Source organism: Epinephelus lanceolatus, chromosome 3 (genome assembly GCF_041903045.1).
Source record: "Epinephelus lanceolatus isolate andai-2023 chromosome 3, ASM4190304v1, whole genome shotgun sequence".
Taxonomy (NCBI): domain Eukaryota; kingdom Metazoa; phylum Chordata; class Actinopteri; order Perciformes; family Serranidae; genus Epinephelus; species Epinephelus lanceolatus.
In genome coordinates, this window is record NC_135736.1 from 33,530,599 (window position 1) to 33,545,870 (window position 15,272).

At 40.6% G+C, this 15,272-nt stretch overlaps 1 protein-coding gene across 2 annotated transcripts in view; it reads right to left on the bottom strand.

The window, feature by feature from the left end:
• Positions 1 to 5,873: 5,873 nt before the first annotated feature.
• The window catches only part of ndst3 (N-deacetylase/N-sulfotransferase (heparan glucosaminyl) 3), a 56,763-nt gene continuing 47,364 nt past the window's right edge, over positions 5,874 to 15,272 (bottom strand). The window contains exons 12-14 of one of the 2 annotated variants that reach the window (XM_078166277.1): positions 10,967 to 11,069; positions 9,747 to 9,857; positions 5,874 to 7,061 (exon numbers count right to left, since the gene is read on the bottom strand). In XM_078166277.1, the coding sequence (XP_078022403.1) occupies positions 7,032 to 7,061; positions 9,747 to 9,857; positions 10,967 to 11,069 (244 nt within the window). In that variant the 3' untranslated portion in view covers positions 5,874 to 7,031. Of the gene's footprint in view, positions 7,067 to 9,746; positions 9,858 to 10,966; positions 11,070 to 15,272 lie in introns of both variants that reach the window. The other variant, XM_078166278.1, reaches the window with a different exon arrangement.

The window sequence follows — 15,272 nt, forward strand, 5'->3', positions numbered from 1 at the left end:
GGCTGTGTTGTTAGATGCTGAATATCTTGCACAATCTTTTATAATGTCTATTGATTTTATTTTTTCAACCCCGCCATGCTTCAGTTCTATTCAAATCATTCAACATACAAAAATCAGAGTCAAACTATCATGCATAAACAATCAAATATAATGACGAATAGTGGAACCAGACAGCACTGCCCTTTGTTGTTTTCTTCTCCTTGCTGCTCCCTCTCAACCTCTAGCTATAGCTCTCTGCACTAATGAGCTTATATTAGATGTCACCAGAGGTGGTGCAGAACAGAAGGTCTCATTATACACGGATAATTTATTTCCACTCATATCTGTTTCCATCCCTTAAAGTCTGGCAACACTTGGGAAAACCAGTTGGGAAAGATCTGAGGATAATGATTAAACCTGAATAGGCGTGATCTGGTGCACATCAGATCGGCTGTTAGGTAACTCCCTCCTCGACTAGCTGCTTTTGAAGGTGGCTGTAAATATGTTTATAGGTTTGGGATCTGTGCTACTTTTAGACCGATTATATTTAGATCTGCAGCAATTCCTTTACCTTTCTTTTTAAATGTTAATCTTTGAAACTATAATCTAAAAATAAAAAACTGTTTGGGGCAAGACATCAACTCACCTATTGAAAAAGATAATACAACAACCTAAATCTTTTCTGGCAACAATTAAATCGTAGGCAACTGGACTTTGATTTTGTCTAGAAGACGTTTCGCCTCTTATCCAAGCGGCTTCATCAGTTCTCAACGCATCAGTCTGACTAGTCCTCACTAGTCTGGGCAGTAAAAGTCCAAGTTGTGGGTGTGGGAGGGGTGGTCTGACTAGTCCTCACTAGTCTGACAAACAGTGGAGTACTCCACTGTTTGTCAGACTAGTGAGGACTAGTCAGACTGATGCGTTGAGAACTGATGAAGCCGCTTGGATAAGAGGCGAAACGTCTTCTAGACAAAATCAAAGTCCAGTTGCCTACGAGTTAATTGTTGCCAGAATGGAATTGACCTGGATAAATGAGAATATCCACAAACCTAAATCTTAGGGTGGCATATTACTGGGCTGCAACTTCTGCTTTGCAGTAGCTGTAAATAAATTCCCTTTTTCATATTCCCATCATAAGCCTTTGGTTTTATCAGCAATGATGTAGCTAAAGGGATACCTTAACTACAAAATGACAAATACTCAACCAGTGTAACAATTTTTGAAGAAACCTTTTTTCTCGCATGACTCGGTAAATGAAGAATCTGAAAATGGCCCCTGGTCACAGATATGCAAAAGGCCCCACCACCTCTTCTCCATTTGTAGGTTTCAGTCTTTACTTTTTGTGGTTTTGTATTTTTCTCTGTGGACAATTTGTGTCTCCTCATGGTTGTTTTGCCAACACATTCTCACTCCAACATATTGACGTTTGGTCATGGTCCTTCCACATCTAGAAACAACGCGAAAGGTACTGTGGGTGCATTGGTTGTTGACATTCTAGGACACTGTGTCAAGTTCTGCCTGTCACATGCATTGTCTTCTTTCAACATACACTTCCATTTTCACAGGAAATTTAACTTTTACATACAGTCTCTTTCAAAATAAATGCACTATGTTGGTACAGCAACGCAAATTGACGTTTGTGTTCCGTGAACAACTAACACACGTGATTAGGGTTAGGAAAAAACAACAGGGCTTGGCTTTAGATTCTTAGGGGACATTAACACAGTTCTACCTTGTGAAAGCCAGTGTTTCTTGGACCCATCCACCACCCCTCCCACACCCACAACTCGGACTTTTACTGCCTTAACTTTGGTTCTTGTCACTCATGGGTTCCCCCCGACGCCGCCTAGTGGTGTTAAACTATAATGGCAACAGGCTGCGTATCATGCTGACATTAAAGGACAGCTTTTCGTCAGTGTCTGATGCTACAAGTCACTGCTCCAGTGCTGGATTTCAATGACTTTGGAGTGAGACCGGGTTGGTTTTGCGTATCTTTGAGTTTGTTTTGTTGTTCCTTTGCATCTTTTTGAGGTCTTTTTTACTCTCTTCTCGGTTGGTACATTTCAGTTTGGTGACATTTGGCAAGAAAAGGCCAGGGTCCTTCCCTGACGTCTTGGGCCCCTGGGCCTCCGCCCAGAAGGCCCTGTCAGTCATCCATTCATGCTCACACAACTCGTGCACTATAATCAAAGTCTCATATATCAAGTTGTATGCTCAGTACTTCCCAAACACATGCATTTTTGCTAAAACATTACAATGTAAAACACGCCGGTGCGAACACTCTCATGCAAGTCTTGACTATGACTTCAATTTATAAAGAATTTTTTCTGTTTCTTGATTCTTCGTTCACCAAGGCATTCGAGAAAAACAGTTTTCCTCACATATTTAACCTAACACAGGGTGAGTAATTGATATTCATATTCTCTGATGTTCTGATGTTCTCAACTGGTCACACTGATGCACACTTTTTTCTCCTTTCTTTATGAACCCACCTGTCTAATCTTTGTGGTAACAAACAAATAATAATAAAAGAAACATTACAACCATGATATCTTGTTCAAAAAGGTACTTTTTCTAGCATATTGTATGCTAGAAAAAGTACCTTTTTGAACAACATTACAACCATGATATCTTGTTCAAAAAGGTACTTTTTCTAGCATACAATATGCAGAACAGAGACTTATTAGGTAAAAACACCAGCTGCTTCCTGCTGCTACCCGCCCCTGTAAACTCTGCAATAAAGATTGAACTGTTAATGAGCCGTAACTGGAACACCTGAAATTGTTTCAGCCCTTTCACACAGTCAGTTCTGGCTCCTTGCAAACACAGTGGGCTACTCCAGGGATGGAGCTACTGTAGATAAACATCATGATGTATGGAAAGCCATACTTTTATCCATATTTGCCATAAAGGGGTTCTGTGAGTGTTAACATCAGTTGAAGAGTTGCTTGAAAAGTGTCTTGGCTTTTTCAAACATAGGCTGTATGTTCTCTTCTGTATGTCCTTCACTCCCGCTTCACCGGTAACACATGTTTTAATTGAGTTCTCCCACAGTACAGCCTTTCATTCTGATCTTCCAGACCTGTTTGGACAGTAGAGTGTTTAGACTCAAAAGACATTAATCTGAAGGCAGCTGCCTTTTGTGACTTCATGGCTAAACCTTGTTTCCTGTTGCTTCGGTAATGTCAAAGCCCTTCATCACATTCAAGGTTTACTGCAAAATCTTTTATGACCACAGATAAAAGAAAAATAGCTCAACAACAGATTGACAAATACAATCTCACCTGGCAACCTGCGCTGTCATATATCAAAACACTTACCCCGCCTTTGAACACTGACTGATGTGTTATTACCATGTTGTGCCTTGAAGGACAGGTCCACATTGTCTCAAGTCTGTTCTCCTATGTTGATTCAAACAGGTTTTGCTTGCTGTAAACATTCCTCGCGTTCCTCACACTTGCCATTAAAAAATCATTTTGTAATGCACTTCCTGTTACAAAATCTATTGTTCTTGTTTTGAGCAAAGACACACAAAGACGGCTTCATCAGTATGAGTACGTCAAGTGGATATCTTCAAGTTACAGTTTTGTAACCCTCATCCTTCCTACTGGTTTACCCACAGACCCCAAAGGTATACTTTTCATCATATCTCACAGGTGCTTTATTCTATTCTTCCAATTCTTCATTACTTTGTCAGTCACTTTGTTCCTTAAAGCTTCGTATCATCGTTTCCTGTTTTAGTGCTTTTTAGAGGTGCTTTCAGACCTAGAGTCGTCTTGCTTTGGTTCAAATCTGGGACTAACTTTGTCACAAAGTTGTATAATTGCCTAGAGTTGGTTCGTGTTCTCACGGCAGCATTTACGAGAGGACCAGATCAAATGCCTTGTGTGAGAAAGCTGCTCTTGATTGGTCAGAATTTCAATGCTGGAAAAATCCAGGAAGTAAACAAAACATTGAAGAGTACACTTGCAAGATAAATGTGACACTTTCTAATGTCACAATGGAGGGACAACTACGCAGGTTGATTTTAGCGCTGGTCATCGTGGACTATATTGCTGTCATTGTTCATTTTAGTCAAACCATACAGTTTGAAAATGAGGCGCGGCTCCAACTTGAAAACAATATTCTGATGCATTGGATGTGCTGAATGTGCATATTAAGGCAGTACAGGAGGAGGTGCACATTAATAATCCTCCAGGACTGTAACATGCTCATGTTTAACCCAAACAATATGTCATGCGACTGCAGTTGGTTCAGATCGAGGTCGGAACACGTTCTCACCACAAATGAACCGCACCAGAGTTTGTTTGTAACCGGACCGAGACCACCTCTTCAAGAAGGTCTTGGTTTGTTTTTTTTGGCGCCCACCCGAGTGTGATTGCTGTGTTCACACCTGCCCAAACAGACCGTACTTAGGGGGCAAACAAACTTGAATTCTATTGAATCGAACCAAACAGGGCAGTTGTGGAAGCACCCTAAGGTACTGGGTACCCAGGGGGCCCCAGTCAAATGCACCTCATTCTTCCTGTGCAGTTTTTCTAAAATGAGTTTATGTATGCCATGGATCCTATTTAAAACTCACTCACTATCAGGGGAGGTTATAGTGGTCAGTCATTTTGAAGAAGACAGACATAGACAGCAGAGACAGATTTCCTCATGTGCTCGGCTGATGACCTCAAACACTGCTCTTCAATGGGGTGAGATAATGTTCAAAGTCAGAAATACTTTACATCATTCATGATAAAATGTTTTGTGTCTGTCAAATTGATCATTTCAAGAAAACTCCACCTACTGCTTTCAACGCCTACCGCTCGGCTGGACAATCTCAAAAAAGGTGTTGCCTTTGCTCCCAAACACAAACAGGAATGTACCAGATCTTTGCTCCTCCTGTTACATGCCTGTGAGCCCTGCGCATAGCACATGTGCTGTAACTGCCTTCAGCATGTGGTGTTCAAAGTTTCATGTAAAGACAATCCATTTTACATTATGTGCAAACTGAAAGAAATCTAAATTTGAATTACATTTATTCAGCTTTTATTTTGACAGGGGGTTGTATTGAGACCAAGGCCTCTAATAACTTTTATTTTGAAAGACAAAGAAGTTTGAATGACTGGGTTCATTTTAGTTGTGTTATAGTGGGGTTAAAATGATGGTGAAATAAATAGGACTGGTGGGAGTGTTGGCTGTTTTGCCGTTTGTCCATGTTGGCTTTTGTTTCATTTATTCTTATTTTCTATCTTTAATTGTGTTGTTTTGCAGTCTGGTTTGATGTTGTGCAGTTTGTGCATTTGTGTATTATCTTCTAAAAACAGGAAAAGTAAAATAACCATGTTGTATAAACACTAAACATTATTGTATGGTATGTTAGTTAATGGTGATGGATGCAATACCTGACAGGCTTAAATTCCTCGAACATCAAACTGTCATTCACTTACCTTAGAGGACAAAGGGTCTATTGTCAACCAGTCAGGTCAAAGATTATGTGACTTCACAAGTATGTGTGCAGGTGTGCACAATATGGTTCATTGGGATTGCTTTGTCATTAAAAAAAATCTATCAAACGAAAAGTTAGCCGTGATTTATCCGGGGACAGATCCCTGATGCAACAGATGCAGAACAGTAACAGGATCCCTCATTCATACTTTCTGGACTTGTCCAAATCTTAATAAAAATTGGACACTGATATTTAATACAATTTCTGTGGTTTTGGGAGTCAAATTTACCCCATCCCCACTAACTGCAATTTTCGGGGTAGTCCCAGAGAACATACCTCTTCTTAGACACTATCTGAATGGACAACATGCAAATTTTTGTATTTTGATGCTCCACTCTGGATGTATTACAGCTGTTATGTTGTTGAACACAAGGAAAATAAAATAAAACATCTTATGCTGTCAGTCATATCCATTTCTTTAATTTTGGTTTCTGTGTTTGACATTTAGGGGTTTTTTTGCATTCAAATTGAAGCTCAACAACGTAGGCCACTGGTTGTAAAAAGGAAAAAGAAAAGGAGGTTGAGACTTAAATGAGACACTGACAAAACAAAAAAAACTGCCTGCGGTTACAGTAGCTACTTAAAGAGTCTTGGAATTAAGTGTCACATCCATTAGGCTCATTTTGGTAAGTTTTCTTCCCCCACAATCTCATGTCCCCTCAGTCCTTGGCGCTGAAATCATCAGTGCTCGTGCTCTGCTAAATGGACACGGCGTTCTTCCGCATGGCTTGTCACGGGAAAATAATGAGCGGGCGATGCATCTTGCTTCAGTGACTCATTTCCAGTCCATACTTTTCCAGAGAAAGCCTCAAGTGACATCTCTAATGGTGAACAAGGCTACCAGATCTACCAGGAACTAGCTTCACTTTAAAAAAATTAACTCACAAAACAATGAGAACCTATCATGGAAAGTAACAGCCTGTCACTCACCCTGAGTCTATGCACTTATCCTCCCTGCTTATATTCACTCTCAATGTGACAAAAAAAACCTAAAGAATAGTAAAATAAAACCACAAAGGGTGTGTTGTTTTTTTGTCTTGGAGAAACATGGAACAGAACTTAGTGCAAAGTCATCTCTATGGGAACCACGCACAGCTGACCAGCGCTGCTCTGGCATCATAAATTAAAGGTGAAAATAAAACAAAGAGTAATAACCATCAAAGTCACTGCGGGTCTGCATGAGAGTTCACCACAGTTCAGAACAGGGTGCGGGCATCAAAGACTTGCAAAATGCTCCTTGTCCCCCATAATTCTCTTCACACTTATGGTGTGGCTCTTCCTTTTAGTCCCACTTTCTTCAGAGCTGACGGTCACCTGAAACTCTCATCCATCCATCCATCCATCCATCCATCCATCCAAACTGAGTTCAGTTTCAGCCCTCCAGATTTTCTTTGCGCTTTCATGACCTCTGCTCCCATCAGCAGTGTCACCATAGCTCCCAGGTGAAACAAGGCATCCCGTCCTTGCCTTCACCTCAGGGTTCACTAAAAGGCCACAGACAGTGCATCTGAAGGTCAGGTGCTCCTGGCCACTTCCTGGTCTTCAACCCCTTTGACCTTTAACCCTGGTTCATGGATGCAAAGGTTATCTAACCTTCAGAAAGGGGTAAAGAGAGAAAGGGGGGGTGGAGAGGGAAAAGAGAGAGGAACAAGGTAATTTAATTCTTAACATCTGTTTACTTTTCAAATGCCAGCCATAAAAAAAAGAAAGGAAACATGCTGTGACTGCCACGAATGGGCCAGGAAACTTAAGTGCACTTGTCAAGCTGCTCCCTCATTCATAAACAGTGACAAACAGTAGCACAAACAAATCCGCAGACAAAAGACAAACAGCGTCGAGCACTGCAGCAGAGAGAGGGCTGTGCAGAGATCAAGGTGAGGCGACTGTCAGCAGCAGCACTTACAACAGGAAGCCTCATTTAAGTGCATGCTTTGAATACATTGGCAGGATTAGAAGGTAATCAAGTTCAAAAGATGCCTTTTTATTTCTTAGAAGCCAGTTTCGTGTGTTTTCTTTGTATTTTGACTCAACCACTGAACATTTTGCTTTTGTTGCTCGCTGGCTTAAAGGCCCTTTGAACATATTCTATAAAACAAATTTTTACAATGAGCGACGGAGTCCTACATGAACATAAAAGCTTTCCTTTCTCACTGGTTCGAAGAGGGCAGGGCTCTGTTAAAAGGGTGATAACACATACTTCCAAGCACCTAGTAGTATTTGAATGACAATCTAATGACTGTTGAGGGATTGTATGCCTATGCTTCTGGCACAGTCAGTCAAATCTGGGCCCTGTTTCACAAAGATAGACTGATTATGGCTTAGATCCAACCAATCGTCAGACTTCAGATATTAGTCTTAATTCATCCATTGCTGATCAATTTGCAACAAATTGAACATATATTTAATGTTTTCAAACAAAAAAAAACCTGTCCGACTACATACGAAGAAAAAAAACATTCTGGAAAAATGTAACTGTTACATACAACGTTTTACTTGGAAAGTTTTAGGTGTGGCAAAAATGACTGAATCAGTATAATTCAAATTCAACTGCTTCATTTTAGTCCATGTGGAGGTGGAAAGAAGTTACAGCTTTTATTGTTGCCAGGGACTTCCTATGATACACTGAGCTCCTTTCTCCTTTTCTCTCTCTCCATTTGCAAACATTCATGTCCCATTAATGCATGTTACTAACTTGGCTTTTTCCCTGGATCCTCTGTGCTCCCTTGTCTCGCACGTTCCCACAGATTGCGTTTGTGCCTGGGTCTCTTATCCACTGTGAGGGTCCAAGGACAAAGGGATGTCGTATGCTTGTAAAGCCCTCTGAGGCAAATTGTGATTTGTGATATTGGGCTTTATAAATAAAATTGAATTGAATTGAATTAATCTATGAGTTACATGTCGTCACATCTGTTTCAAGAAATGCAATGCTAAAGCGATACAGTAGAAAATGGCAGATGGTCAGAGGACAAAGACTTTAAGTTACTGGCTAAAGCAACTTGAATTCTGTCAGCACAAACCCCAGCCCCTGGGTTCTGATCCCAGACTGCCAAGACTCCCCCCAGTTCAGCAAACTTTCTGTTGCTGCTGTAACGCAGGAGAGACCCAGCACTGCCTCTGGCAACCAGTCTGCTGTGACCCCCAGCGCTGGGCATAATTCAAGTTACTACAGCCTAACTTCAGGACCGTTTACTGTCTGCTATTCTTCTGGCAAAGTGGTCTCTTAGTGGTGGGGAGTGAGGCGGAGATTGTATGGGAAACAGTGCCCTAGCTTGATTAGTAGGAACAGCTAAATGTAACAGTTTACCTTGGGGCTATATATTTTTTCATTCATTCTGTTGTACACGTATGTGTCATTTACCACATTTCTATGCAGTATGATGCTGCTGGAAAAAAAAAAGTCAGAAAGACTTTTTTTTTTTTTTTCTCCAATGCTTCATGATAAACAGTGTCTGGAAGTGTATGATTTAACTTTTCCCTTTGGTCTAGTGTTATAAAAGTCAACAGTTTGTAGAAGCACAATACTCAAATCTAATACAATTAATTGAAATCTAATACAAACCCAAGTATTGTGATAGTATCAGTCCAGGAGATAAGCATGCTATCCGTGCATGTGCAAAGTTAGTCCACTAAACAAGCTTTTTTTCCACAAAGTAGTCTTTGTGGATGTGCCCCGGCTGTATCTAGGCTAACGGCTAACATGCTAACTATTATTTTTATGTCACTAGTCACTTAAACAAATTTAGGACGATAGGAGACAGGTTGGGGTCCCTTTAAAATCTCAACACAAGGCAGACGTGCTGGAGACCTGAGATGCGTCTTCTTAATATGACAGGGCGCAGTACTTCTGCAGCCCCCCCCAAAAACTCTTTTCCTCCATATTGCTGGCTTCACAACAATGCTGGCAAAGAAATTATAAGCCATGTTTTCCTCTTTGCCACTGGTCAGATTGTTACCATGGAAATATGAGTTAGCCTGGGGGGTAGGGTGGCTAAATTTTTTTGGCTTAAAATATGTCATTGTGTATTTTTGTGAAACTTAAAATAAGCTGATCTAAGAGAAAAATTACAGCTGGTCTACAGCACAGACCAGTCGACAATATTTTTTGAAACTGGTCCCAGTCATGTTGAGTTCTTGAGAGTCAGACGCTTAAGGAATAATAACTACGAACGTTTTTTTTTAACTTTAACTCTGATTGTTGCTTATTTACTCACAAAAGAAATACCTAGGATATGAAATTTATAAGCAGAGTGTCACAGAGTTCAATGCTGCTGACCTTCTGCAGCTCCTCTCTTAGCCAGGAGGGAAGGGGCTGTCCGAGACGATGCAGCAGCTTTGACAGCTCGACGTTGTGTTCCCTGTAGTACCTGGAGAGATATGCATGTGCCTGCAGAGAGAAGAGGAAGGGTAAGAGCAAAAAATGGGAAAGAAGATGAGCAGGCGTAGATGAGGAAGTAAGGGAGATGGAGTGAGGAAATAAGGAAAGAATACGAGTTGGCGAGTCAGGATTCGATAAGTGGTAGATAGGGAACACAGAAAGTATAGTAAGACATATGGAAACAGGCAGGAAATGGGGGACAGGCATGAGAAGGAAAAAACAAAGGAAGGATCAAAGGAGACAGAAAAGGTGAGAAGTGCAGGGAGTGGTAAAAGGGTTGGCGGGAGGGATATTTAGAGGAGAAAATAAAAAGACAGCATGGGAGTAGGGGGCAAACAAGAAATTGAGAGAGATTAATGATGTGCCACCATCTTTAGATTAGTTTATTTCTCCTCAATAGGACTTTAGGGCCACTAAGTGCCGAGTGGTATGAACGAAGCTAAGAAAAGAGAGGCAGAGAGGGGGAGAAAATTGCATGAAGGATGTATGAGATCCATTATCTCTCTCCCTCCTGTGCGCACCCCTCTTCTCCCACTCTCATGTCTCTCCTCCCTGGTGTTCCCTCCATTTCCTCCCCCTCATTTGACCCCCCCCCCCCACAGTGGAAACTCAAACACAGTTTAATTACAAGTGACACTGAGGCGCAGCCATTAGCCGTGTGTGAGCACATGAGGGAAGACAAATTGTATCTACGTGTGTTTGTCTTCATGTGAGAGCAAATGTGTGATTCATTGTCGGCAGGTCTGGTCTCTCCTCTGTGGAATCAGTAGCCAGGACAAAGATTTATGGATTGGATTTTCTCCTTCTACCTTTCTCCCTCCATCCTAATCCCCACCACCACCCGCGACCCTCTCCCTCACGGGTGTTGTGTCACTATTGAGTCCTCATAATTAGGTTGTAACTTTCTGGCTGGATCTGATTGGCTGACAGTTTCCACCCCGACGCTGAGTCCTGTGGGAAATTTTGCCACAGCAATGGAGGGGACTGTGTATCACTGTCAGTCAGGCTGATGCTTTTTCTTTCCTATATGTCTCTTTCTCTAACATTTCATTCAGTGCGTATATCATTTATTTTGTCACCGAGCGGAAATCTATTCTAATTAAAATGTATTTGTTTACCTCTGGCTCCATAGGAGGGTACTTTCTCCCTTTGCTTTTTCCCAAACATTTTGTCTTCCCTCCCTCGAGGAGCTGGCACCAAAAGCCCTTCTGAGGGTCAAACCTGCAAGAGGAGAGACAGAGAGAGACGGACAGAGGAGAACTTTCAATAAAACATTCAAATGAATAGTAAGTTCAGTCTGAAATATAAAGCAGTGTTTCTTCTTTTGGGAAATTACAGCTGAAAAAGTCGGCCCATTTTACACTCACGGACGAGACACAAATGTCACTACGCATTCAACACACTCTCTGTCTGTCTCGTACTCTTTTGCTAGCGTGTTGCCGGTGTCTCTCTGACTGTCGCACTGTCTTGTTTCATCTCTGTCTCTATCTGCCTCCCTTTCCATTCCTCTCCTCTCTGTTCCTCTCAATGCAGACGCACAGTAATCACAAGTATACTTTATTGGCTGTTTAATGCAGTAATCCAACAGTAATGGATTACTATATTCTTTATGAGATGCTTAAACAGAATTAGAAATATGCATAGGCCATAGTTTGTTTTGTTTACTCCCATCTAATCTAATTTAAAAAAGTGATTACTTCACTTATTGGTTTGGGTTCATTGTGTGTAACAACACCCTGAGGAATGCAACTCTGCCAATACCAGTTGGCATATTTTTACTATGTACTAGTCCATATTTATTAAAGGCTTTTTTATTTTCAGCTATCCAGTTGACTGCTTGGAATTTGGATTCTTTATGCTACAAACTGCCAATGATTGATTTTTTTTCTCCTTTTAAAATTACTTCTTTTCCCCTCCAAGAGTTCCAATGGGTGCAGGGGCACCAAAACACTCTGGTTATCGCTGTTTTCTGTGTTTGTTTTAATTTTAATACATGTATTAAAATATTTATTAAATTGCTGCTTTCAATTTTTATTCAAATGTAAGTATGCATTTATAAATGTAAGGCCAAAAACACATCTTGTGAGGCCACACTGACCTTTGGCCACCAAATTCTAATCAGTTAATTGTTGAGTACAAGTGGACATTTATGCCAAATCTGAGGAAACTCCCTCAAGGCTCTTCACAAGAACGAGACGTACAGAAAACATCATGCCTCCAACGCAGAGGTACAAAAAGTTAAACACAGTGGAAGATTATCTGACTGCCGTAGTTTACAGGCAAATGACCAAGTAACAACAGTAATCACAACTTCGCTATTGGATTGAGCTGGCAGAGATAATAACAATGAGATAAAAGAGATAACATAATAATCGCTGGGGGATGTAAGTATGTGCCTGAGATGAAACTTCAATTCATTACTGAATGAATGTAAAAAAAAAAGCATGAATGTGAGGGAGAAATATTATAATAAATTTGATGTCTCCATAACATTCCCATATTGGCTCCACGAGCATCTGCTGTAAAGCCAAACTGCCTCTCTTATTAGCAGAGTGCAAAGACTATTACACCCCAGCAGCATGTTATGTGACAACCTGTCATCAGGCGAGGAGACGGTAGGTGACTTTTAAAGCAAAGTGCCCTGGAAAAAACATGTGCTTGTTGTCACGTGTATAGAGTATATGCATGAGTGCATATTCACATATATAGATTTATGCATGGACATGTATATCTAACTTAAAGGAGTAGTGTGTAGGATTTAGGTGGATGTATTGGCAGAAATTGAATATTATATTTATAATTATGTTTTCATTAGTGTATAATCACCTGAAACTAAGAATCATTTGTGTTTCCATTGGCTCCCCAAAAATATAACTACACGTCGCGGCGACGCAGACCTCCTGTCTATTTTTGCAAGCTGACACCATTTTCCTCAGTGGAAGCTTTTATTTACTTTAATTTCACAGATAAGAAACAATAAATTGTGAAGACAGTAAAGCCTCCAAAAAATAGCATTATAAGTCTTGTGTGTGATTTATCCTGGCTTCATATGAGTAGAGGAAATCTCTGCTCATTGGCAGGCTAATTTATACAGTGTAAAATGCCATGGACTTGTGCTAATAACGTTAGCATGTTTTATTTGTTTGGAAAACGTGTTTAGTATAAGACAGTTGTTTTGTCGGTGAACCTTGTGAGTTGTAATGGAGCCTAATTTCTAAATGTTAGCTGGTTGTCGCTAGGCTAATTTATACAGTGTAAAATGCCATAGGCTTGTGCTAATAACATTAGCATGCTATATTTGTTTGGATAACGTGTTTAGTATAAGACGGTTGTTTCGTTGGTGAACCTTGTGAGTTGTAATGGAGCCGAATTTTGTATCGCTACCTTTGTTAAATGTTGCTGTTGTCCCTGGCTTCATATGCGCACAGAAACAGTCCACTAGCTGCTAGGCTAATTTGCACAATGTAAAATGCTATAGGCTTGTGCTAAAAACATTAGCAGGTTGCATTTGTGGGGAAAATGTGTCCGGCAAAAGACAAAGGCTTTGTCTGTGAATGCTGTGAGTTATAATGAAGCCGATTTGTGTACTTGTGTTTGAAATTGTCTCTATTAAGACATTTAAAAAGTGTTTTGGGATGTGTTTTGAATCAACTAAACTTTACAGCATTTCACAGAAACCCCGACGCTGACTAGTGTTTTGGAGATGACACTGCAGAGTGACACAGACACACAGTATAAATGCTCACAACGGTGCAGGCCACATGCTTAGGCAACGGCATAGGCTCTGCATAGCGCTGATGCACAAGTATGAATCCCGCTTTCAATGGTAGCACACTGACTCTAGAGAGGCCTCTTCATGTGTATGTTTAAGTAATGGTGCTCATAGGTTCTCCTACAGGCTTGGGAAGGAAGGGGTGAAGGAAGGGTTATTAAATTGGTTGCAATTTGCAACTTCACCACTAGGTGCCGTTAAATTCTACACACTGCTCCTTTAAGTGTAAACAGTATTTATGGATCTGCATGCACATGTATGTTGTGCATATATAATGCAGACTTCTTACTCATTCCTATGCATGTATACATTTATGCAGAGTATAAAGGCTAATGTGGATGTGACTGAAAGATGCAAATATTGTTCTTTATCTGCATGCATCAGTGGGTGAATAAAAGAGGAAAAAAAGAGTTAAGTGGTTCTCCTTCAGTTTTCCTCTGACAGAACAGGAGGAAGAAAGGAGAGGGGGATTAAATAAATAGGCTCCAGTGTTGAGGATCTGTCAGACCGCTGCCATGTCAAAAGAATGAGAAGGAGAAAAGAAAGATTAGGCTTTTGTGTAACTCGGTCTTCAACCAAAACACACACACACACACACACACACACACACACACTCACACACACACACACACACACACACACACACACATACAGCTTCCTTATTATTCTGTCAAAATGCATCTCTTTACAAATTATTTGTATGCATGTGGGCTTGTGATTCAAGACAGAGGCACTCAAGACAGAGGCACTCTCTGTCCCAATCTGAGCTACAAATTTTAGATGTCCCTGTCTGGAGATTTGAGGGCTTGGAGGCAGATTGCATTCTGATGAGTGGTGCTTGAGATAAATAAACCGTTTTCCACTCCTCCAAAACTTAAAGGTCACATGTAAAATCTCTAATGGAGAATGAGTTGAAACAGAGCGTCAAGAGGCCAAAGCTAATTCTCTCGAGTTGTATTAAAACTCGAGAGAGTTTAGTTGACATGCATATTTTGGGTCAACATATTAGACATATTAATATCTGCACACATTGGATGCACAGTTCATTATATCTGTATTATTTCTCCTTTTTGCACATGTCTTTTTGATCTGTTATGAACGACTACAAAGACTATGCTTAGTTCGTAGCATAGAGGTTGCATTAGTTATTTATCTTGGTTAGAGCTACTGGTGTCTGTTTTAGTTCTTTCAGATTGACACTGTGCAGTGCACTAACCTTTTCGTACTTTTATTTATTCAGACAGCTGTCACACAGACAGGCAGGCAGTGTAAGCGAGACAGTCGACACTCTTTGGGGATTTGATCCCAGGCCAGCAGCTCACGGGGCTGAGACTTCACCACTTAACTGTCTTTTGGCAAGAATAGGCATCAAATTTTTGATTGCTAGAACAAAGTCATGTGTTTAATGCGCAGTACAAACATAATTCACGCACTCTTAAATTGCAAAGCAATGTAATCAGATGTTAATGCTCCTTAAATGTTTGGAAATGATGCCTGAAATTTGAGTGTGAGGAGATGTAAGCGTCTGTCATTGATTCCCTGCAGTCAGGATAATAAAAGTGTGTCAATAAAAGTTATGCATTACATTAAATTACCTGCTACGTTTCGTGACACTAATAAATCACTCCTTTTTACAACCTTGTTTTGTTAAT